Source organism: Notothenia rossii (assembly GCF_949606895.1).
Source record: "Notothenia rossii genome assembly, chromosome: 2".
In the NCBI taxonomy this organism is placed as follows: Eukaryota; Metazoa; Chordata; class Actinopteri; order Perciformes; family Nototheniidae; genus Notothenia; species Notothenia rossii.
Genome location: NC_136904.1, coordinates 14,347,589 through 14,370,995, shown reverse-complemented (window position 1 = coordinate 14,370,995; position 23,407 = coordinate 14,347,589). Strand labels below are relative to the sequence as shown.

At 38.5% G+C, this 23,407-nt stretch overlaps 2 protein-coding genes across 3 annotated transcripts in view; one reads left to right on the top strand and one right to left on the bottom strand.

Moving 5' to 3' along the window:
* Positions 1-12,001, top strand: part of chs1 (chitin synthase 1) — a 26,978-nt gene extending 14,977 nt beyond the window's left edge. Inside the window, exons 17-35 of the mRNA XM_079663375.1 lie at positions 31-206; positions 307-365; positions 1,899-2,099; positions 2,198-2,366; positions 2,561-2,676; positions 2,963-3,142; positions 3,352-3,456; positions 3,567-3,684; positions 4,731-4,812; positions 4,893-5,098; positions 5,723-5,832; positions 6,083-6,164; positions 6,348-6,501; positions 6,603-6,707; positions 7,017-7,127; positions 7,357-7,494; positions 7,630-7,709; positions 8,079-8,154; positions 10,876-12,001. Of these exons, the coding sequence (XP_079519501.1) occupies positions 31-206; positions 307-365; positions 1,899-2,099; positions 2,198-2,366; positions 2,561-2,676; positions 2,963-3,142; positions 3,352-3,456; positions 3,567-3,684; positions 4,731-4,812; positions 4,893-5,098; positions 5,723-5,832; positions 6,083-6,164; positions 6,348-6,501; positions 6,603-6,707; positions 7,017-7,127; positions 7,357-7,494; positions 7,630-7,709; positions 8,079-8,154; positions 10,876-10,956 (2,349 nt within the window). The 3' untranslated portion in view covers positions 10,957-12,001. The remainder of the gene's footprint in view (positions 1-30; positions 207-306; positions 366-1,898; positions 2,100-2,197; positions 2,367-2,560; positions 2,677-2,962; positions 3,143-3,351; positions 3,457-3,566; positions 3,685-4,730; positions 4,813-4,892; positions 5,099-5,722; positions 5,833-6,082; positions 6,165-6,347; positions 6,502-6,602; positions 6,708-7,016; positions 7,128-7,356; positions 7,495-7,629; positions 7,710-8,078; positions 8,155-10,875) is intronic.
* On the bottom strand, positions 11,994-23,407 carry ddx21 (DEAD (Asp-Glu-Ala-Asp) box helicase 21). Of its 2 annotated transcripts, none has more exons than XM_079663377.1 (16): positions 23,246-23,407; positions 21,952-22,176; positions 21,629-21,757; positions 21,300-21,375; positions 20,655-20,833; positions 20,442-20,559; positions 20,021-20,206; positions 19,568-19,713; positions 19,159-19,308; positions 18,773-18,934; positions 18,215-18,334; positions 17,812-17,885; positions 17,429-17,588; positions 14,431-14,565; positions 14,081-14,125; positions 11,994-13,099 (listed from the first exon to the last, which is right to left on the bottom strand). In XM_079663377.1, the coding sequence occupies exons 1-16, from the start codon at positions 23,327-23,329 to the stop codon at positions 12,842-12,844; spliced, it is 2,247 nt and encodes a 748-aa protein (XP_079519503.1). In that variant the 5' UTR covers positions 23,330-23,407; the 3' UTR covers positions 11,994-12,841. The 2 variants fall into 2 exon arrangements, with proteins under 2 accessions (XP_079519503.1, XP_079519502.1); XM_079663376.1 differs by having other exon boundaries at positions 21,952-22,179; positions 23,246-23,405.

Sequence of the window (23,407 nt, the reverse complement as noted above, 5' to 3'; positions counted from 1 at the left end):
TATGTAATATATCTATCATGTTTTGTCCAGCGCCAGAACAACCCACACAGAGACAGCATGATCTCTATGAATGGAGAGATTTTTCTGCTGCCTCAGCATGACAATGACTTCAAGAGAAAATTCATCTCAGATGAAAACACCTACATCCTGGCTCTGGACGGGGACACTGACTTCCAACCCAAAGCTGTAATTCTGCTTGTAGACAGGTCAGTGACAGAGTAATCTGCAGTTGTTTTTCATTTTATTAATGGATATGCAACATTAAATTAAAACAAAGTAACTAAAAAAACGTATTTTCACTTACAGGATGAGGATGTATCTCAATGTAGGTGCAGCATGTGGAAGAATCCATCCTACAGGAATGGGTAAGTTCTGTATACAGTGGGTTGGTCTCTATACCAGAAGGTAAATAAGTTTAATAAAACAAAGTTCAATGTTCCTAAATACTGAGACTGATTTTACTTAAAGGGGACCTATCATGCAAAATGCACTTTTTTATGTCTTTTATATATAAACATGTGTCCCCGGTGTGTCAGGAAACTCACGGAGCATCAGAAAATAAAACCATCTCTCTTTTCCTCCGTACCCAAATCTCTAAAAACGGGGCTACAACGGAGCTGATCCAGATTTAGGTCCGATATGACGTAATATCGGAAATGTGGACCCACGGCACTATCAGAAAGTTGCAGACAGAAACAATGCCCGACTGTTTTGGACGTAATATGGTCGGTGTTTACATTAGCATCACTAACACTCAGAGCTAACCTGTACTGGAGAGCATGTGTGTGAAGAAGCAGGAAATAAAAAGGAACTCACCTTGTGGTATAACCGCCAAGAGAGAAAGCCTTTGAGCTCCATACTGTTTCAGAAATAATCCTTGATAATCCATGATATGGTGTTTCATCATGGTAGTATTTAGTTTAGACAGTAGCTGCCGGGTCCCGCATGAGATCAGCCCCCTCCTTTTTTATCAAAGCTTTATACCCCAAATCAGCACTTTTGAAACAGGAAGTGAGGGATATGAGGCATGGCTAGAATGGGTGATCTGTTTGGTATTTTGAGCAAAACACTTCATAGACATGTTTTTTATATATTTGTATATATCTGAGACCTAAGCTATTGCCTACAAATAGCATGATAGGTGACCTTTAAAGTTGCCTGCTCTGTGCATGATATGTAAAGCCTTTACTGGAGCATTTCTAGACAGTTAAGCATAGAGGAGTGTCTATTACTCAGAATTTGAAACTGCAAAAAAAACCTTGAACAAGCTCTTTGGTTGCATTATGTTAAATCTGTTTTATCCCTACCTTACAAATATTGGTGTGTTTGCCACTTTGCCTTATATCATCTTACAACTACCTATATTCAAACTTACGGACAACAAAATAAAAACTCATCAAAAACATTTTGGTTAGTCTTTTCACTGTTGCAAAAATTGGGTGCCAAAATAACCCCTTACTTCACAGTTAGATGTGAAAATAGGCCCCTATCTCTCCAAGCTGTTTTAAACTGACGTTTCTCTGTTCCCTCACAACGAGCAGACCATCTCACAGCTGTTCGGAGGCAAAATAAAATGACGAAATTGCCAAATAAAAACAACCATAAATGTACTCAGCCAACTGCAGATATGCTAAATATTCACCCAACACAATAGGTGTATATGAATCTGACAAGTAATCAATAGGTGTTACAGGTTTAAAAAGTCCTGCTTAAGTTCTTAGCAAAGGTGCTGGGTGTTTCTTGAATGCATAGGCTGGGATGGACTCCAGCCCCCTTACCCCTCAACATGACTGAGAAGAAAGAGAACATTAATGAAATAGGCATTTGAGAATGTTTTGAAAGTGTTGTCTTTCATTTCTCTAAGTCCTATGTCTATCTCTATCACTTTGCCATCCCAGGTCCCATGGTGTGGTACCAGAAGTTTGAGTACGCAGTGGGCCACTGGCTGCAGAAGACAGCAGAGCACGTGTTTGGCTCCGTGCTGTGCAGTCCAGGATGTTTCAGTCTGTTCAGAGGATCGGCCATAATGGATGACAATGTATTGAAAAAATACACGACAACATCCAAGAGAGCTTCGGAATATGTGCAATATGACCAAGGTCTGTTAGAAATTGGACTAACTATTTTAAATGTGCCTTTTTATGTCTCTTTACCTTTATTTTTGAAAATGTCAGTACCATTTCTTACGTGTTTGTAGGAGAGGATCGTTGGCTGTGTACTTTGTTACTGCAACAAGGGTGGCGTGTTGAATACAATGCTGCATCAGATGCTTACACCAACTCACCAGAAGAGTTCAAGGAGTTTTATAACCAGAGGAGACGATGGGGACCATCTACACTGGCCAACACACTGGACCTTCTGCACAGGTAAGTGCACATTGTTAGTACTAAGGGGGCATCTTTCTCACTGAACTGATTTAAGAAAACATCTGAATTAATATGTTCAATGTGATGTTTTGGATTGATATCTACAGACTATACATATTCAATCAGCTGTTTACTATGACACTATATAAACTACAATAATATTAACTTTTCTGTGGTTGTGACTTGCATTGCAGTGGTAAGGAGACATCGAAAAGAAACACATCAATCTCCGGGCTTTACATCTTCTACCAGATGTTCACGGTTGGTTCCTCCATCCTTGGTCCAGCCTCTGTGACTCTCATGATAGCAGGTAGGTCTAGTTTATAACTCAAGCCCTTTTGTTTTCAGGGTGTTTGATTAACTGTTTCATCCATTTCCCTTATCATTCTTATCATTTATTGTTGGCTAACATCTTGGAAGTCTGCCTTCAGTTCTTATAAAAACACACAAGGACTTTGCCTTCAGTAAAACAGGCTTTATAATACACTGTGAGGTCTAGGAAACCTACTTTGTCCTGAAGGTCTTTCAATCATACATCTTTCTGTATCAATGACTTATTCAAAGAGCCTGCATCTCTGTATGTCTTTCTCTCTTAGGTGCTTTTCAATTTGTCTTCCAAATTGCCGGTACAGATTCCATCCTCATCGCAAGCGTTCCTCCAGTGTTCTACGTCATCATCTGCTTTACAGTCAAGTCAAATACCCAAATCACCATCGCTGCCATCATGAGTGTGCTGTATGCGTTCCTCATGACTGCATCCTTGTTTTCTATAATTGGTGAGTAAAATAAAGACATTTTATTTTATTTTAATGCGTGCAACATTTTGTTTCAAATTATCCTTTGAAAATATATTTTAAACTTGCAATGTTTTTTCAGTAAAGCGACCTTGGGTCCCCTGAAAGGCGCTATATAAATCTAAGTTATTATTATTATTATTATTATTATTATTATTAATGCAAATACACACATCAAATTCCCTTTGTAGGTGACATGGTGATTCAGGGCACCTTCCTGACCCCGACTGGTCTGTTTTTGGTTTCTATGACAATCATGTACGCAGTGACAGCTATACTACACCCAGAGGAGTGGGGTATGATTATATTATATTACTAAAATATGCGTTGTATTGTGTTTAATTTGTTCAGGTATGTTTAACAGCTGATGTTTAGTAATTTTATACATTTGTTTTCCTTTTTTCAGCGAATATTATCTACGGTCTGATGTATTTCATCTGCATCCCCAGTGGATATCTCCTTCTGACCATCTACTCACTGGTTAACATGAACAACGTGTCCTGGGGCACAAGGGAAACCAACAAGTAACGCACTGATCATTATTACAAGGAGTAGTGCTACTTTCTGCTGAAAACAATCATTTACATTATGTATTGATCTTCTAATGACTAATTCTTAGTTTAGGGTATTGAGCAAAGAGAAGCAGCAAACCTCCTAATGACTTCCTTATCATCCATTAATCTAAAGCCAATCCATTTGTTGATCACCTGACTGGAGATACGCAGTCATGGTGATAGTTGTAACAGTAAAGATGACTGTCGGGAATGTAAAAGTAGCATTAGAAGGAGCAAAGGCAGTAAAACAGTCCTACCAGTACAATGAGCAAAAATAATGGTAATTGTGTTACAATTATGTATTATCTAAATAAAAGGGATGCTCCGATCGATCGGCCGCCAATCGATATCGGCCGCCGATCGATATCGGCCGCCGATCGACATCGGCCGATACTCACTCTCTGCCGATCGATCGGTGCTCTCTAAAGATGCAGATCGCGAGAGCCGATCGCATGACCTAAAATGATGAAGTAAAATACATGACACTTTTCTCTGTGCGCGGCAAAACAAGCTCGTCAAAAATGGCTTCACCGGTCTGGCAGTATTTTAAGGTTTCCGCCCACTCGATCGGATCGGCGATCGGACCCAAAATCGGCGATCGGAGCGTCCCTACTAAATATTGGGAAGTTGGTCTCTGCTCAACATGCAATAACACTCCAAAGAGTTAACACCAATGTAGTCAAAGTGATATAAAAAACATTAAAATCAATCAACACTATTTGTATGGGATATTTAACATAATAAAGACGTACAAAGAAATATAAGACAAAAAAAGAAATACAAGTTGTCACTGTCAAAGTCACAATTAGACGTATAGAGCCATATGTGATAATGTACATTAGAATTCAACTTTTTAGCTTATTGATGACTTATCTGACAGATAAATGGAGGCAGAAGGGAAGTCATTTGTTTAAGTAATGCCAATCTGCATTCCTAATAACCACTTGTGTTATACTTGTGTTCACATGTTACTGAGTGTATGTTATTTCTAACTTTTCATTGTGTCTTTCTTTCAGGGGAGAAGAAGAAGTGAAGAAGAACCATAACATGCTGTGTGACAGAAACTGTAGACTCTGCTGTTGGGACATGAAGATACAGGTACTTTTTTTGCTTAAAAGATACTGACAAGCCTTCCATCAAATGAATATATGACTTCATTTGTTCTTGTTGCTTTAAAGGTATCACAGGAAACAGAGACTCTGATGGTTCGTCAGATCAAAGGCCAGACTGCAGAGCAAGGCTCTCCTCTTCCCATCACCAGCCAGACTCAACAGGCCGCTGACAAGGCTGAGGCTCAGCTGGAACTCATCACCATGACAACCAAAGAAGAAGCTCAAAAGCCCAACAAGGCGGTGAATCTGAACGACGCTGCTTCCAGCAGCAGGTATTAATTTCTCCTTCCTCTCTTCTTATAAAAAAATATACTTGGTCACAACTTGGTTTCAGTCGATCTCATGGAAACCTGTACTGCCATCTAAGAAATAAGCTTTTTACTAAATATAGGCCAAACCAAAGCTCGATACTGTGTTAATGACGATTATTAACACAATATTTAGGGATAGGCAATATGGAGAATATCAAATACCACACATTTGAATATTTCTGATCAAATATCTTTATATCGATGTTGCAACATGTTTGTAGGGCTGATTACACAGTGAAATGTTTGATAAATAATTAGAAGTGAGATAGATAATATGTTGGGGGCATTAATAGGCAGAATGGTTTGGTGAAATTAGGAAATGACATCCCTTTAATGTAATGCCATCTTTTAAACCAGCAGAAAACACATCAGTGTTGATATCCAAAATCAAAGACTATATCTGTATCGTCTCGTATCACAATATCTAAATATTGATCAGCCCTAACCGCAATCCACAAAAACTCACCTCTACATGCTTAGATTTAGGCTAATCTGTCCTTCTAGAAGGATTAAAGCATTTATACACTTGAATTGTGTAATCCATTCTACCAAACATTAACAACATGTGTGTGTGGCTGTGTGCAGTGATGACAGTTTAAAAAAAAGGAGCCTAACAGAGAGTGCATTCGACAAAGAGGATGATGAGGACGACGATGACGCAATGAATGATGAACCAGAGGAGCTCCCAATCAAAGGTAAGAAGCCCCTTTAATGTGTATTCCCCCGCATAATTGCATAATGTAATTCACTCAATTCATTAGGCTTGTATAGCATACAAATACTAACATTAATGTTGTGTGTGTGTGTGTGTGTGTGTGTGTGTGTGTGTGTGTGTGTGTGTGTGTGTGTGTGTGTGTGTGTGTGTGTGTGTGTGTGTGTGTGTGTGTGTGTGTGTGTGTGTGTGTGTGTGTGTGTGTGTGTGCGCGCGCGCACGTGTGTGTGTAGACTGGGTATTGCCGGTAAAAGAAGAGTTTTTGAAGAAACTGACATATGCCAACCTGAAGACAAATCTACAACAACAAATACGGTAAATAATTAACATTACAAAGATAATTGCATGTTAAGCATACTTTGTAAAACACTATATGTGCGTTTATGTTATTCATAACATGTGTCTCAAAACAAAGTAACACTGCTATATCAGCTAAAACTGTACAATATCAAAAAGGTAAAATGACAGTTAATTGTTTTGTGCTTTATTTGTCCTCAGATATGCGCTCCCTAACATAAGTGAAGAAGATGTGTGTGAAGAGCTGGTCCTTATGTTAATAGATACTCTCAATCAACAGCTTGGTAGAGTGGGGCCTGAAGATATTCTGTCAGAAAGCCAGATGGAGGAGTTACAACACGCACTGGAAGAGCATGTAATAATCTATCTAAGAGGCTTTTTATTTTATGAAAACAAATCGTAAAAGAAAAAGAAGGAGAGAAGTATTGATTGATAATTACTTCCCCTATCTCCCAGTCTCGGCGTATCCTTAAAACCAGTAGAATGGAGAAATTGCAGAAGAAAGTTGCCATTGCCATCAAGAAAACCCTCACTGCACCGCAAGTGCGGAAACTTGAAGAGGTAAGACACCGTTCGTCCCCGGCTATGTGAGCGGAAAATGCTGGAGAACAGGTAGTTAATGTTACTGTTGGCTTTCTACAGACGTACAAGAAATAAGCTAAATAGGTAATGTACTGCTACAACAGTTTAGACCTAACAGAGAGGGTAAGGTGACAAACACAGGAAGATGTACATTATTTGTTCGATAATTACATTAATGATGGTACACCAAACAAAATACAACTAGTCTATCATTTTGGAAAACTGAAACATTTACTTCAACTTTTGCAAATATATTCCTGACAATATTTGTGTGTTGTGTGTGTATAGGGTGAGCAGGACTTCTGGAACAAGTTGATTGAACGCTACTTGACGCCTATTAATGATTCTCAAGCACATAAGGATGAGGTCACCAGAGAACTCAAGTCACTACGCAACAAGGTCAGCTAACGTCATTCCCTGTTTCTGCAAATGTGTCTCTTTTTTTGTGTTTAATACATGAATGATGTCTATACTGATAATGTATAGAGACCGTTTATTTCCAAGTTTTTCAAAACTACAAAAAGGCGACTACTACCTAATTTAGCCATTTTAAATTGATGGCACTAAACTACCTTTTGGTAAAAAGTTTTAGGAGTAAAACTTTTGTAATGATCCTTCCCTTCAACAGGCAGTCTTCCTGTATTTCATCATCAACGTGCTGTGGGTCGTAGCTACCTTCTTCCTACAGGCCATTGGAAGTGATGTAATCAGCATCAAGATCCCTAAATACTTTCCGAACGGGACTTTATCTGGAGATATCCTCAAGGTTTGGACAGACAGGCAGATACAGTTTTATATGCATGTGCTGCATATAAAGAAAAAATTAAAGTAGGACGGTTGCATATTTTGAATGCTGCAGCTTCTAAAGGTAATCGCCATTCCTCTCATGTTCTGTTGACAGGTGGAGCCGGTCAGTTTGATGTTCCTGTTGTCTTTTGCTATTCTTCTCCTTGTCCAGTTTCTGGCCATGTTATATCACAGGTAAGAATCAACTTGTGTATTTGCAGCAAAAACAAAGAAATCCCTTTACATTCAGTTTTCATTGTTTTGCAGCTGTAATATCAGGCTTGTATTTGACAGCCTCACAGCTTACTAGCAGACTGACTTTGAAAGTTAGGCGGAGAAATCCATCAACTTTCAAATACTGTAGGTTTGATTCTGTGGCAAAGAAATGCCAATGTATTTATAGGCTGGATAACACCGACCATAAACAGGGACATTTGGATAAATACATTGTTAACTTATAAAGAATTATTAAGACATCTCCTGTTGTTATTTTAAGTATTGTAAATCCATTTCCTCACACTCCCATATGATCTACTCGTTTCAACTTGGTGTCTCTTTTCGCAGAGTCTACACTCTGATCCACGTGGTGTCCTATCGCAGCTCAGAGAAAGACTACAGGCAGAGGGGGATCAAAGACCCGGTAAGCAACACACATGATGACAGTCTGTACAAATAAATGGAAATTTGATCTTTAATTAGAGTTGTCAGGTTAAAGACCGACATAGAATTGATTATATAAAAAGGCACAATTCCACTTGAGACCCTAAACATAACTTTATAAAGAAAGAAAAGCAATGCTCTTGTCATAATGAAATCAGAAAGATTAAACCATGATAAAAAATGGAAACTATAAATAACTTAAACATAAAGGATAACATAAAGCAAGCAGATGATTCGAAGACAGCTAAATGATGCTTCAAATAAAATGAAACAGTAAATATGATATACGCACGTTTTGAATCCAACAAAGTACAGATCAGTCTTGACTAATTAAGTGAATACTGATGTTTGCAGCAATAACGTTTCAAACATTAATAAACCGGTAGATTATGGTAGTGTATCTCCTATACAAATACAAGTGACTCCACACATGACCAACACATAACAACTATCTCCTTGAAATAAATGAAGTATTCTTTGGGAGGGTAATTATTAAAAAGGTAATTTATTATTATAAAAAGGAAAACCTAACAATAAAAAGGATGATACAAATCCAATGAGCAACCACCAGACTTCTGTCTGAAGTAAAATAAGTCACTCAAACCCAAACAAACTTCAGCTCCCTGACATGATGCCTGAACAATTCAGACAACCCATTAGACTACAGTGCTGGCAAATTACATTTTCTCAAGTAATGTAGGCTACTAAAGTACAATTTTGAGCTACTTGTACTTTACTTGAATTATTTCCATTTTATGCTACTTTGTATTTCTACTTCTCCACATGTCAGAGGCCAATATTGTACCAGTTACTTTGCGGATTAAGGTCATTAAAAACATTTTTTTTTAAATGGTGATATATTATTATATGTGGGTTAAGCTAGCCAGCAGGGTGTACCGTAATTAAATGTACCTCTACCAGACACAATATTCAAGTGATGAACACAATAATGTATCAATCATGTTAATGCATGTGTAATATGTCATTCTGAAATGGGTCATTCTGCATAATGAGTAGCCTACGGGATCATTTAAGTTTGGCACTTGAAGAATATTTTGAGAATACTGTTTTGTATGTAAAAGAGTATTTCTATGCTATTGCATTGTTACTTATACTAAAGTATGAAGAGAGGGTGTCGGTTTGACTCACGTAGCCTTCCTGTTAGAATAAGTCGTTGTCCTGTCCTCCACGGTGGTAAAGGGTCCAGAAAGTCTCTATTTCTCACTTTTACAATCTTGACTGATGTGAGTCTCCACGTCTTCCTTGTCATGTTCATCAATTTTGTTCTCCTTAATTGTCCCAGGCGTAGGTCCAGTTTCCCAAAAAAAAATTGACACCGTTTTATTAAAACCGTTTATTTTAAGCCGTTCAATTTAAGACCGATTGATTTCCAACTAACTTTTGTTGAGCTAGCTTAAATAACTAGTCTCGCTATTAGCGCCGCAGGAAAAGGTGTTTAGTAAACACTGTTTACTACCCGGTGTGTTTCATTGTAACTACCTAGGTAACTTTCATGTATGAGGCCTCCCTTCTCAGTTTAAAACCTGTTGAAGTGCTAAATAGTGATGGCTCCCCTATGGGTTTCTCGAGGCGTTAAGTTACTGTTATATACAGTCTATGGTTGCTAATCAAGGGATGTTGTCAACTTCACCTGCGTGACTTTACGTAAGCATGACCATTTATACTAGAGTGCAATACCAACTGTCACCACCCAAGCTCAATTGGTGAGTAAGTATTCATCACCATACGTTGCAATCCAGTGGGCGCTGTTTCAATTAATTTATTATCCTTAATACGAGGAAAAGTGCAACAGGTAAAATAAAACAATATAACATAATATAAAATATTAAACAATAATCTGAAAATAAAGTTAAAAGAATACCTTGTACATAAACACAAACCTGTGAGAGAGGGGTTTTAAAATTGGTTTGGAGATTACCTGTAAAATTGCCTCGGGGAGGTAAAGTTGTATTATTTAACAGGGAAAAAGCGATTGATTGAGAAATTCATGGAAAACTGAAAATATTCCATCATAATCTGACAGTTGAGAATGATACTGAAAGTATGAGATTTATAAAACATTGATAAATTACTTATTTAATACCAGTGAGAGTTTTAAATACTTTAAATACTTAACTGACTTAAATTATATATATTAGTCCAGTGGTCTCCAATCTACGGGGTCAGGCCCCTTCTAAACATGGGTGGATTATGAGACAAGGGGCCCCTGTGCACATTTAGTAAAATGTGCTGGTTCCTTTTTGGTCTTTTTTGTTGTTATGGTTTTAAAGGCCAATTGCAACAGTCTGCATACTCAAATTTCTAAATCTTTTCAAGATTCACTCCTATCAATGCAGTCTAGGTTAAACCCATGAACACAGAACCATATTTCTCTGATTAGCTTCCACTTTAATCATTTACATTTAAATATGAGTATATCTTAAATAGCATAAATTGCAGCTCTGTAGTCATTTTCATTAAAAAAAAAGCTAGGCTGACAAATATTCATTTCAAAAGGTTTTGACTCGCCAAATATATAACAAAAAAAGTTGTGCTGATTAGAACAAAAGCAATATGCAACAATCTTGTTCAAATGTCCAAACATTTTAATCCAGACTTTTCCTGCTGTAAACAATATGAATACGTACTTGAATACTAAAAATATGAGGTTTATCTTTTTGTCTGACTTCTTGTCACCTAGGAGCTTACCGAGGATGAATATTGCATGACTCTGGAGAACCATTCCGCCACGGGACTCACCTTTACTGTTGATGATCTGTAGTCCATGACAACCAACTGTCACTAGTGAAACCCAGCAACCAGACACCATTTCAAATGTAGTACATATTAAAAACTAAACAGAGTGAACAGGAAATCATCTTGCATTCAGCAGTAAGTCTTGACTGGCACAAGGGAAAACAATTGTAACAAACCCAACGTAATTTTTTTTGACATTTTAAAATGAGGAAATGTGAGTTAAGGTTTTACAAAATGTGATATTAGGTTGGAGTGTTTTCATTGATCATGTGATTCATTTCATGGTATTTTCTTGTTTAGATTTGTATATTTATTGCATTCAAGTGTGGTGGAAAACATCAACTAATTGAATATCCTTAAACTAAATTTGTGAAGTTTGATGAATATTCTTTTTTTTTTCTTGCATGCCTATATCAAAATCATTTATGATTTAGAATTTTGTATGTGTTATTTGCACATAATATATTGCAAGAAATAGTGATATTTTATACCCTGAATTATTTCTAGTGTAATTTATAGCTTCGTGTTTCCCTTTTCATATTGTCAGAATAGTATCAGTGTTTATACTGTATGTAAACCAATTGGAAAGATGCACTTTAGAGGGATTGAATTTTACAGCAAAGGTTTATGTTAAACTCACTTGAAAGCTTCTGAATCGATTGAAATGAATGTGTTGTAAAACATGTTAGCAATAAATGCATTTAAAATTAGTGGCGGATATTCATCTTATCCAATTAACATGTTTTTTTAATGTCTTTGATTAGATAAAAAGATTACTGTTTTAACTGTTGAGACAGAAATTTAATTAACTCACTTCTATGGGGTAAAGGGTTAGAAAATCCTATTAGGAAGCAGTTCTTAAGTTTCCCCTTGGTGTTGTGTACTCTTGTGGCAGTTTTAACTGCTTATCAATAAATTGATAGTAATTATGCATGCACTAATAATTGCATCTCATAGTGCTTAAAGAAGACACACAAGACGTTCACATTGAAATGTATACTTTAAACATTCATGCATGTGTATAAGCTTATTTCAGACCCATTTCAAAGAATAAACACAACCTGAGTTGACCTTTTTTTTAATGAATATAATTTCATTCAAATGAATGGAAGCCGTAGACACAGTTATTAAATAGAGGCAATTGCAAAGCAATCATCCAACACCTCTTTTGGGAAAGAGGTTTCAGCCGAGGGTAAGGCGGCAATCCAACACAGAGAACAACTGTAAAGGTTAACACCCATTTTGTCACTTTACTCTGAGGGTGCATAGCAGAAACTGTCTGCAGGACTACACCTTCATGACATTAACAGAGCGATTTAGTGTAGTCATGTGACAAGAATCACAAGAAAACACGTTCTTAGGTCATAAGGTGCCTTATATTTTGGGCAAAGGCTTAAATCTGATTGCTGCCACCGTTACCCAAGCACCCAGTACAAAAAGTCACACTTTTACAATAGGTGGATTAGGTAATGATTCGATCTATGACATATCAAGTGAATTATCCGATACATCATCAAGTAAAAAGGTCACAAATGTCACGACCTACAGCAGGTGTCATCCAAAGAAGCACTGTGCATGAAGCTTATTTGCAACCTTCAAATATACTCGTATATCTCCTGTCTCATGTAATTGATCTGCAAAGGGTTTTCTGCTGTCAATATACTGTATCCAAAAAGTCTGATTTTAAACCAGAAAGAAATGGCTACATAGCCATAGGAAAATGTGCAATGTTGACTTTAGGGGAAATTGTTAATTTAAAGTACTGTATTATGAGAGGTGTGAATATTTGAGAGCTTACAATTCAGCTCGTGTAGTGATGGAGTCATTGATCCCCCTCACTGACAGCCAATAAAAAACCCTGCCAGCCCATGTGAGTGACAGTCAGTCTTATCAGTGCGCAGGTTGGCTTTTCAATAATCAAAAGCTTCACTGAAGTCACGTTTGTGTGTTCCTCTGGCGCTGCTAAAGCCCCCACCGCCGCCGCTCCTGAAGCCACCGCCTCGGCCGCCTCCCCCGAAGCCCCGCCCCCTTCCTCCTCTAAAGCCTCCTCCTCCTCGGTTACCGCCGCCGTACCCTCTATCGCCACGGTTATTCATCTGCTTCTCCTCCAAATCTGGGAGCTCTACAGCTACAGTCAGTTGCCAACGACGACCATCTTTCCAGCCATCCTGATAAAAGGTAAAGTAAAAAGCAGGATGTTAGTCAACTTCAGCAACAAACACTGTCAATAATTCCGATGAACTAATTACATTTTTAACCTTTTTTTTGTTTTTTTTATACAATACAATTAAGCTAAACTCTGAAGCGCCACAACTTCCAAATATTTATAATACACTGTTCTTCTGTTCATTCCACATATGTCCTTATTTATATAACAATATTAAAGGTGGGGTAGGTAATTTTTGAGAAACCAGCTCGAGTGCGCTAGAATTTGAAAATACACAGCCGGAGAAAATCTGCCACTTCCTTACAGAGCCCCTCCTCCAACACACACGAACGTGCACATGACCAATGAGGGCACGAGATAAGTTTGTGCACAGATGGAAGGCTGACAGGCAGGTAGGCCATCCAGTTATTTTAGCCGGGCCGGCTGATTGGTCGTGCTTTTTACAGTACCACGGCTTCCACAGATGATTTTTTGTCAAAGCACTTCAGATATTCATTGCTATCGGGATGTTAAGAGCATTCCATGGAATATAACAAAAAGTGTATCTCGAGCCGTTTTCTCAAACTTACCTACCCCACCTTTAACTGTAATGTATAGTACGTAATTCTACACAATTTTATGAGTATATATTTTTCTTATTCTTACAACTTACTTGCGCCATTATGTCTATTGAAATACTTTATTTATAGTTATTTTTGTATATCTTTATCTATTGTTTGTTGTTGTTTAACGAGCCTGGGACTTATCATGTTTATTGCCAAAACTCCACTGTAGTTATAGTGGATATGACAAAGCATATGAATCTTTGCAGTACGCATGTACATTTGATCGACTTGAACTACATTAAATCATCTAGTTTGATGCATATCCATTATGCATATTTTCCCATTGACTATTTATCTTTACCAATTCAATCTAGAATACACTATAAACAGTCCAGTGCACATATTGAACAGAGGGGAGTTTTCACAGTTGTTCTCACCTCCATCTCCTTGACTTTGTCAGCTGGGATATCAAAACAAACTCCCTGTAATAAACAAAATAAAAGATGTGAGATTTTGTTTTGAGACAAACAACAGGCATTACAAATGTACTCTTTGATAACATATATTTTTCTGTTTACATGCTGAGAATAAAATGTTGAAGACACATAAAACATACTCTTCCAAGTACAGGGATTTTTCCAACCTCTATCTTCAAATAGAGGTAGCATCGGAAAATCTGACATTTCTCAATAGCTTCCATACATTGTGATCCGGAATTTAAAAATACGTATGCAACAAATACAGTCTTTAATTCTTATATGAGCCACATATTTGTGTGTTTACATACCAATTTGCCTTTGAGGAAGGTCATTCCTCGTACGTGTTGCTCGAAATCTTCCCCAAGCTGTTCTTTGATGCTTTTCCAGGCGTAACCGAGATTATGCATCTCCTGAGAACAAACCATCTGCATAGTGGCGAAACCCTGAAAAACAACAAATGAAAGCTCAGCGCAAGTTCAATCAGGAAGACCACGCTCTTCACTCATATTACATGTCACTTCAATACTCTCTCTTCCCTCATTAAGTGACCATCCCCACCTAACCAATCGCTCCTCTCTCCATTCTAACAAACCTATCGTTGCACCCGCTAATCCCTTTAAATCTGCTCTTCCCTCTTGTCAGCTGTCATTTCAGGTGACAATACGCAGCCCTCCTCCACCCCTCCCGCCTCCTACAGAGCCAAGTTAAACCTTCTCCCTTCAGACCGGTCCCACCTACTTATCACCACCACCAGTGTCTAGACCCTGGGGGGTTTCATTGGAGCGGTTCTTCCCCCTCCTGAATGATTATCCTTCAAACTGGGGCCAAACACCTTTCCATTTACCTGTTATAATTCTGGCAATCATTATTACGTGTCCCAGTAATAAACATGTATTCCATACATCAACGTCTCTCCTGATTGAATTGGGGTTAGACAGCACTTAGAAAGCATAAATAATCCATGACAGACTCTAAATTGAGGACAAGCTCAACATTTTTAAGTCTGGAATAACATGTAATGGGAGTGTGAAAGCACTGCTGCAGTCTGAATCATCCTGCTGTTTTAGGAAATCCTATGCAGGGTAGAGATGCTGCAGTACTTTTGAAAACATCGTTAGACAGCACATATTTTTAATGCGAGCAGTGGCTGCTGTTAGGGCTGCACGATATATTGTGTCGTGACGATAATCGCGATATGCGCGATACTCACATCGCGTTGACGTGAGATTCTTTTAATCTTTTTTTTTTTTTAGGAATTGCGATATTAAGTAGGCAAATTAACTCAAACACGTCATGTTACAATTATTTTGCTGCTTTCTACAAAACGAAAACTTGCGAAGTGACGTGCAAGCTCTGCATGCACAGCAAACAACAATCACAATCAAATCTCCAAAGCAAACGAACGGTGATTAAAGGTAAAAACACTGAGTAAAGTAGTTTCATGTGTTTCTCCAGGGCAGTTTGGCGCTGCTAACCGAGCTAGCTCATCTTGTTGCTCTGAAAATTTAAGATCCAGACGTCCGTGACTAAAATCCTTCATCCGGTTAAATAGGATTAAAAAAAATACCAATTGTATAGCATGAAAGTTCAAGAAAGGATGGTTTGAGGGAAAAAACGTTTTTTTTTCATCAATTCCTGTATGTTTTCATATCGCAATATATATCGTACGGGGAAAAATAAAAAAATATATATATATATTGGTCCTTTGAGCCGGATCCAAGATCTCCTTTTTTCTCTGAGCGAACGAGCCTGACAGTGTGCACAGGGAGTCCAGAGACTCTTACGAAAAGACCCCTACCTTGTTTCCGTTACAAAGAAACAATTTGGTAAATAGGGGGGCCAGGTTACGCTGGAGAGGAGAGGAGAGACGGATCCTTGAACTACCGACACAGGAGAGAACATCAATACAGGCACCGTTTTGGTTTCAACCCCCTGGTTCGTGGAACGATACCAAAAAAGTCCTAGAAAGACACAGGTAAACTTATCTAAAGTACTTTTAAATGGTTTGTGGTTTCAAACTAGAGGCCTTGGAGAAAATAGTTTGTGGGTCAAACTATAAGGCCAGTTTTTTTTTTTTTTAGAAAAAACTAAAAGGATCTTATAGTTCGAGGGTGGACTATAGGGTACACTTTCTTAGTTTTACTAAAACTATTGTGTGCTTTATAGTAGGATACAAGGTACGACTATTTTATAGTGGGTTACTAGGTACGGCTATTTTATAGTGGGTTACTAGGTACGGCCATTTTATAGTGGGTTACTAGGTACGGCTATTTTATAGTAGGATACAAGGTACGACTATTTTATAGTGGGTTACTAGGTACGGCTATTTTATAGTGGGTTACTAGGTACGGCTATTTTATAGTGGGTTACTAGGTACGGCTATTTTATAGTGGGTTACTAGGTACGGCTATGGGCATTTTCTTAGTTTTGGGGGAAATTTCGACAGTTTAGTTTTCTGGGTTTTGCTAAAACCGTCGTGAGTTTTATAGTTTATGCGTAAGCTATAGGGCAGTTTTACTTAGTTTTGGGTTTCCAGTAAAGAAACCAACAGAACCCAGTAGAATTTAAAGAGTGGACGTTAGCAGGGAAACAGTAACGGGTCTGAGTGATAGAAACTGACAATGTACAGAGAAAGAATTAGGCCATGGCATCTATTCAGATTACGTTAAAACGTGTGCCTTTACAATCTACCTACCTCAGCCGTTTGGGTACTTTTGTATGTGAATTTTTTATCTTTATAATCATTTGTATTTTCCAAGTTCTATGTTATTCCGTAGTATAAACAGGAGGGATATGTTGGAGAAATACTGTTTTCTCCACTCTTTGGGTTGTTTTAATACTGCACTGATATCATGTGTGGCTCTGAGACTGTACGACCTTGCAGCTGCCTCCTCTGATGATAACAGAAGACAGGTTGTTTATCTATTCTGAGGAGACAGTCTCCTATATTATCTCATTGTTGGGAGTCCAGAAGTCACAGATGACCCATCCAGTTGTCCCATCCCCTTCACCTACGGCTGACATTCCGACACCCGCAGCCACCGTCCTTTTACGGCTTTACTCTCCGTGTTTTGGACTATATAAGCCTGATGTTTTTTGCTGTTCCTTTGAGCACCATACCTCATGTGTGTGAGTTAACCCATATCCTTTGTATGTGATTTAACTCTGCTGCTTCTTGCAAGAATAAATTAGTTACCTGATCATTGATTCTCAACCTGGTGTCGAGTGATACTTGTCTAACACCTTACTTCATGGTAAATCTTTAGATGTGTAGGTTGTTTAAGGTGAGAAGAAAACCAAACTTACAGCATCAGAGTTTAGCAGTGACCGCTGCTCTAGATTTGTGGCTCCAGAAATATGAGCCAGAGCAGCAGCTAGCGCATCGACGGCTCCTCTCTCCTCGATCAGCTTCTCAGCCGACGCTTTGAAGTACCCGATGGCAGTAACTGGGACCGAGTCCAGAAGCCTGGACACAATACAGAAACAAACTTAGAACTATCTAATCATTAAGATTTGTTTAAAGTCTATGTAAGCACTGTAAGTTTCCCAAATCCTGATAGAAGTCAGTATTATTAACCAAACGTCATGGCTTGCACAGTCTAAAGTTTCAAATAGTAATCAATTACAGAAGTTTGAAACTTCTATGAGTATACGGTTGCACTGGGCTCCCACACTACAGAATGACTTACTTGACGGCATCCTTGCTTGATGACTTGATGATATCGTGGGCAGTGGGAACGCCGACTCTTTTGAATGTGATACCCTGGAATAATACAAAATAAAAAAGGTTGAGACTTAATCTAAAAACATTTGAAGCACAGACTGCATAGAATATCTGAATATCTTTGTCTATAAAATGTGCACAGTTTTCAAAAGCAGCATCCTCCTCAACGCTTGCTTCTCTAATAAAAAAACCTATCCCTTCTTTTCTATCTTCTCTACTTTTGATCCCCCCCTTTCTTCTATGTGACACGCCCATCCCCCAAATATGTAATTGAACGCATTGTTTTTGAAACATTTCAGAACCACCAAAACCCTTCACTCTCATGCCATTCTTGTCTTTTACTTTTTTTTTTTTAAAAAGACACTTACTGCTTTGTTTTCCACGTAGCGCAGCTGGTCCTCCTCTTTCCTCTGGTAGAAACAGATGCAGACTCCGGTCATGCCCGCTCGGCCTGTACGTCCTGAACGGTGGATGTACGACTCCACATCCTAGCAACCACAGAGAGAGAAACACTTTCAGAACTGGTAAAGGAGGCAGCCGTTAATGATTCATATTTTATGCAACACCATTAATAAGAAAGTGTGTTGTTAACATTAAGGCGGCAAGGGACTCTTTTTTTTTTGCATTGTTGGAGCAGCTCAGGTCAGAAGAATTTGATTGCCATTCCTACACTGTAACTGTGTGCATATGGCAATAAAACCTTTGAATCTTGAATCAACTTGCATGATAAAAACATTGCAAAAAAGTGAGAATCTGCACTTGGGAATGTTTTGATGTTTTTTAGAGTATCGATCAAAATCTGCACCCTAAAACGTTGTACCTTTTGTGTTCAGTTCAAATGATTAATTAAAAACAACATTGTAAATAACGTCCCCAATAAAACAAAAAATATGTTATATGCTGTGAAACTCTTGTAAATATCACACCTTGGGTGGAGAACACTGGATCACCAGGTCGATTTCAGGGATGTCCAATCCACGGGCTGCAACATTGGTAGCAACCAGAACCTCAAAAACGCCATTTCTGAACCCCTTCAGCGTGATCTCCCTCTGTTTCTGAGGAATATCCCCGTGGAGGGCCTGGCAACTCTGATCACAAAATAAAAGAAGAAATGAAGCATTACACATTTGCTTGCTTATTCATTGTGGTATTGCTGAATTGACACAAAAATAGACTCAAAAATAGAAGTAGTAAGGTGATAAACAGTAGGCAGATAAACTGGTAAACAAATGAATGAAAAGTGTTTTGAATGAATTTGACTTTTCAAAAACTGTTCTGTGGCCCGTATAAGCATTTCAGTGCCCGTCTTTACCTGTTTGATGGATGAATCTAAGGAGTATTCGTTGGCATCTTTCTTTGTCTCACAGAACAAGATGGTTTTGCCATGGGTGCCGCTGTAAACCTGGATCACATCACCGATCACGGCTGCTCGCTGAGACCAGTGGCACGCTATGGCCAGATGCTACAGAGGAAAGGACACGGGAAGAAAAAAGGAGTGAAAGAAGGGAGGAAGAAGAGATACATATAAATCATATTTGTTGAGTTGATAAGAAATACAGCAATCTTATCTGCAAATTAACTTTCATGGATAAAAAGATAATTAACAGTTTTAATTAATATGACCATCTCTGCTTACAAGCATGTTTACAAGAACTGAGCCTAAGAATTAAGGATGCTTTACCGCTTGTTATATTGCACCTCAGCCAGCTTCACACACTTACCTCTACAGTTGTGGCGGCTTTCTGTGTGCTCTTGCCGATCAGATCCACATGTTTGCATTCTGGTCTCATGTATTTCTTGGCAACCTGGTATACCCAGGCGGGGCAGGTGGCCGAAAAGAGAAGAGTCTGGGGGTTGGAGGGGGAGTCTGGAGAGGAGCACACACAGGTTTTTACTAACTTTACATACATGACCGCACTTTAATGAATTTGTTATCTACTTTAACATATGATACACAAATCCAAAGTGTAACACTCCTTATACACAAGGGCTGAATAATGAATAAGGCTTTTAATAGAAATTAGAGTATAGATGAGTGTAAAAACCAAATTGCAGGAGGCAAGTTATCTTATAAAGATTTGAAAAATCTAAATGTTGTACCTAAATGTCTCAGGGGCCTATACACATGCATGAATATTAACGCTCATTGCAAAACATTCACAGATTTACTTTACCTTTCTCATATGAAGAAGACAAAATTTCTTCAACCTGTTCAGTAAAACCCATGTCCAACATCTGGTCCACTTCATCGAGAACAACGTGTTTCAGTTTGGAGAGGTCCAGTTTTTGGTTCTGGAGATGGTCTTTGATGCGACCAGGGGTGCCAATCAAAATATCGATTCCATTACGTATTGCTTCAACTAGACGGGAAGAGAGTAGAGGAGAACTTATTATTTTGATATGTGACAATCCAGAAACCTCCCTAAAAAACAAACAAAGAGGTGAGCTGCTGGTTACAAGGCACAGTTGTCCATTTTCTATCAAATAAAAAATGTAACGCCAAAAGTTATTTTAAAACATAAAGAAAATGTATAGTTGATTTAATGTTTTTGACTGTCGGTTTTCCGAATTAATTAGTTTATGAACAAGACTTACTCTGTGGATTGTACGAGCTGCCTCCATAGAAACAGGCAAGAGAAAGTCTCTTGGTGACGTCTTTGAAGTCCTTAGCAACCTGGATAGCGAGCTCTCTGGTTGGAGTTAACACCAGGACCTACAGAGTGACAAAAAAAGAGATTCAGTTATAGACAACACACATGAAATAGCATTGGTTGAGGTGTTTAGTGATGAGTGTACTAGTGTTTGTACCTTGGGAGCCCGGCCTCTGGCAGAATCCACTGGGTCTCTCTGGAGCTTCTCCACCAAAGGGACGGCAAACGAGAAAGTCTTTCCTGTTCCTGTTCGGGCTTGGGCAATTACATCCTCTCCATCAAAGACAGAATTAAAGGTTTTTGATTGAATGTCAAACAGGTAGGTGACACCCCGAGCTGAGGAAAGGATAGAAAGAGGGCACAGAGAGGGAGAAAAGCAGGAGACATGTTAATTTGATATTTTAGCACAATGTAAACAATCCCAGCCAATCCAAAGCTCAGTTTGCACAACAAAGTAAATGAAAAGAGCTGTGTCTAACACGAGTTAAAGCATTTGAAAATGGTGACCACCAAATGTTGAATGAAAATCTTATTCTTTTTGAATGACCATCCATTTAAAAGAAAAAAAGGGTATCTAATTAAGATAGTTGCAACTCAATAGATATAATTGGGGTACATGGGAGTTAGAACAGGATGGAAAATGTTTGCTGTGTTTTATAAAACTGGTATTTATTTAGCAAATTGTTTAGACAAAATTAAAATACTATAAAAAAGGTGAATTTTTTTGGCAGAGCAATAAGCATGTCGGATTTTGGAAATGTACCAGTACACTCAGGAATAAAAATGTAAATACGTTATTTACCTTTTAGTTTATCAATGGTCACTTGGGAGATCCTGAAGTTGGAGAAGGCGCCTGCCTTCTGCTGCGGTGTCAGCCCCTGGACAGATACACAAGTTAATCCATACATTCAATTGAATAAATCATGTTTCAATTTATTTGTGGGTCTTTTAAATGCTTTAACACATGCCAAGTAGTGAAAGGCAGCATGTTTTAAAATCCACCAACATAATATTACCGAACTGACCAACAGAACTCAAGCTTTTCCGCTTATCATAAATACAACGTGTCAAAAGTTATCACACAGTAACGATACAAACTTCCATCGTCTACTCGGAGGAGGCTAGTCATACCATGTCTTTCTCGCTGTCTGAGTCGTCGCTGGAATGGGCCGGTGTCGGGATGGGCGTCTGGACGGGGGTGTTGGGGGAGGACTGTCCGTTGGTTACTGCCTCTGCTTTCTTATGCTTCTTTTCTTTTTTCTAAACCCAGAGATAAACATGGAAAAAAATGTTTTATGAAGAGGGGCAGAGTATTATCTTTATAAACTGTTCACTGTAATCCAATGGGCCTCAACAAATAAGTGGATATTTAACTGTTTGCTGTCCATTTATTTAAACTCTTTTTAGTTTAGAAACATAAATATAACTGCACATTTAAATCAAACAGCACTGACCTCTGTGATTTCTTCAGGGGTTTTTTTTTTCTTAATCTTTTTTGGTGTTTCAACATCATCACAGTTGCCGTTCATTCCTGTGTCTTCAACTACGTGTCCGATCGATTGGTCCAACTTGTCTTTTTTCTTTTTCTTTTTTGGTGCTGGAGGTTCACAGTCGAGGTCCTTCTGCTCTTCCTGGTCCTCCAACTGCTTCTTCTTCTTCAGCTTCTTGCCCTCTTTGGTCTTCTTTTATTATAAACAGAAACAATAGAAGATAAATAGGTTTCAGTTCAAACAAATTCACTGCCTTATATGAACGCAAGGACAGAAATAAATTGGCAGTTTGTTTCAAATCGCTTTGCCATTTTCTCATCCTATTGCAATTTTGCTGATGAACAACTTCTCATTGTGGGTATGTAAGCCAAGGTATAATTATCGATGGCCGGATGATATCAAAGCACCAACGCTTGTTTCACTCCTCTGAAGTGCACTTTCAGTACATTTTGTGGGAGCTAGACTCAAATAAAGAGTACAATGGGGCATCCACACAGAATGTATTGTACACAATGTAAAGTGAGCTAAGCTGCCAACTTCCCTTGTTGTTTTTAAATAAATAGCAGTAACGCAATATCCATTACTTACCATTTCCAGTCCTTAAAACAATAATGAATGAAATATTTATACGGGCTAACTCAAATGATAATACCTCAATTACTTTGAGGCCAGACTACAATAAAGAGTCAGTTTAAGGTGCAACTGTTTTTTGTTTTAATTAAAACATGTAAGCATTATACATAGCCTGTAGTTATAAAACAAATAATCATTAGAAGCAGCGATCATTAACTTGAATATATAGTTGTACAGTTGTGGGCAAGTTGTTTTGTCAGCTGACGAGCCCAGCTGAATATTACGTCATCATGGGGCGCCAACAGCGCAGATACATAAACAGATGTGCGCAGTGTGTTTAAGGCCTCCACGTTGACCTTAAATACATCCACGTGATATATAGATCATTGCATAAATACATGGGCTTGCCATGTGATCTTATAGCTAGGCTAAGGAAGCGTCCCATGTTAAAATGAAGCAGTGGATTACATTAAGTTTATAAAATCGCACCGCAGTGGTTTGTTTATAACATGTGGATGCTAGTGACGCTACTTAAACTGATCTGAACGTCAGTTTGCTAACAGCTAGCTAGCCTATGCTAGCACGTTGAGCCACATGTTGTCAACATGGAGCGCCGGGAGAAGAAGTCGCACGAGCTACGTGGATATTTAAGTCTGTCCGTGGCGACAGGGCACGCGCTGCTCACCTTGATGGGTTTAGCCTCCGCGACAGTGTCCACGTCGTCCTCCATGACTTGATCTTCACTCTCAAAGATGATTTTTGTCGGCATTTCTCTTTCTGATGGAACGGCTCAGCGTGGACACACAGGCTAACCCTCGGGCTTGCGGATGGAAAGGAACGCGCTACG

Bases quoted from the DNA above. Each gene is read 5' to 3' on its own strand.
- ddx21 (XM_079663376.1), bottom strand. From the start codon at position 23,329: ATGCCGACAAAAATCATCTTTGAGAGTGAAGATCAAGTCATGGAGGAC. The intron at 21,758-21,951 runs GTCAGTGCTGTT...CTCTGGGTTTAG, and splicing joins CCCCTGAAGAAATCACAGAG to AAAAAAGAAAAGAAGCATAA. The intron at 13,100-14,080 runs GTGAGAACAACT...ACCTTTTATCAG, and splicing joins ACAAAGTCAAGGAGATGGAG to GATGGCTGGAAAGATGGTCG.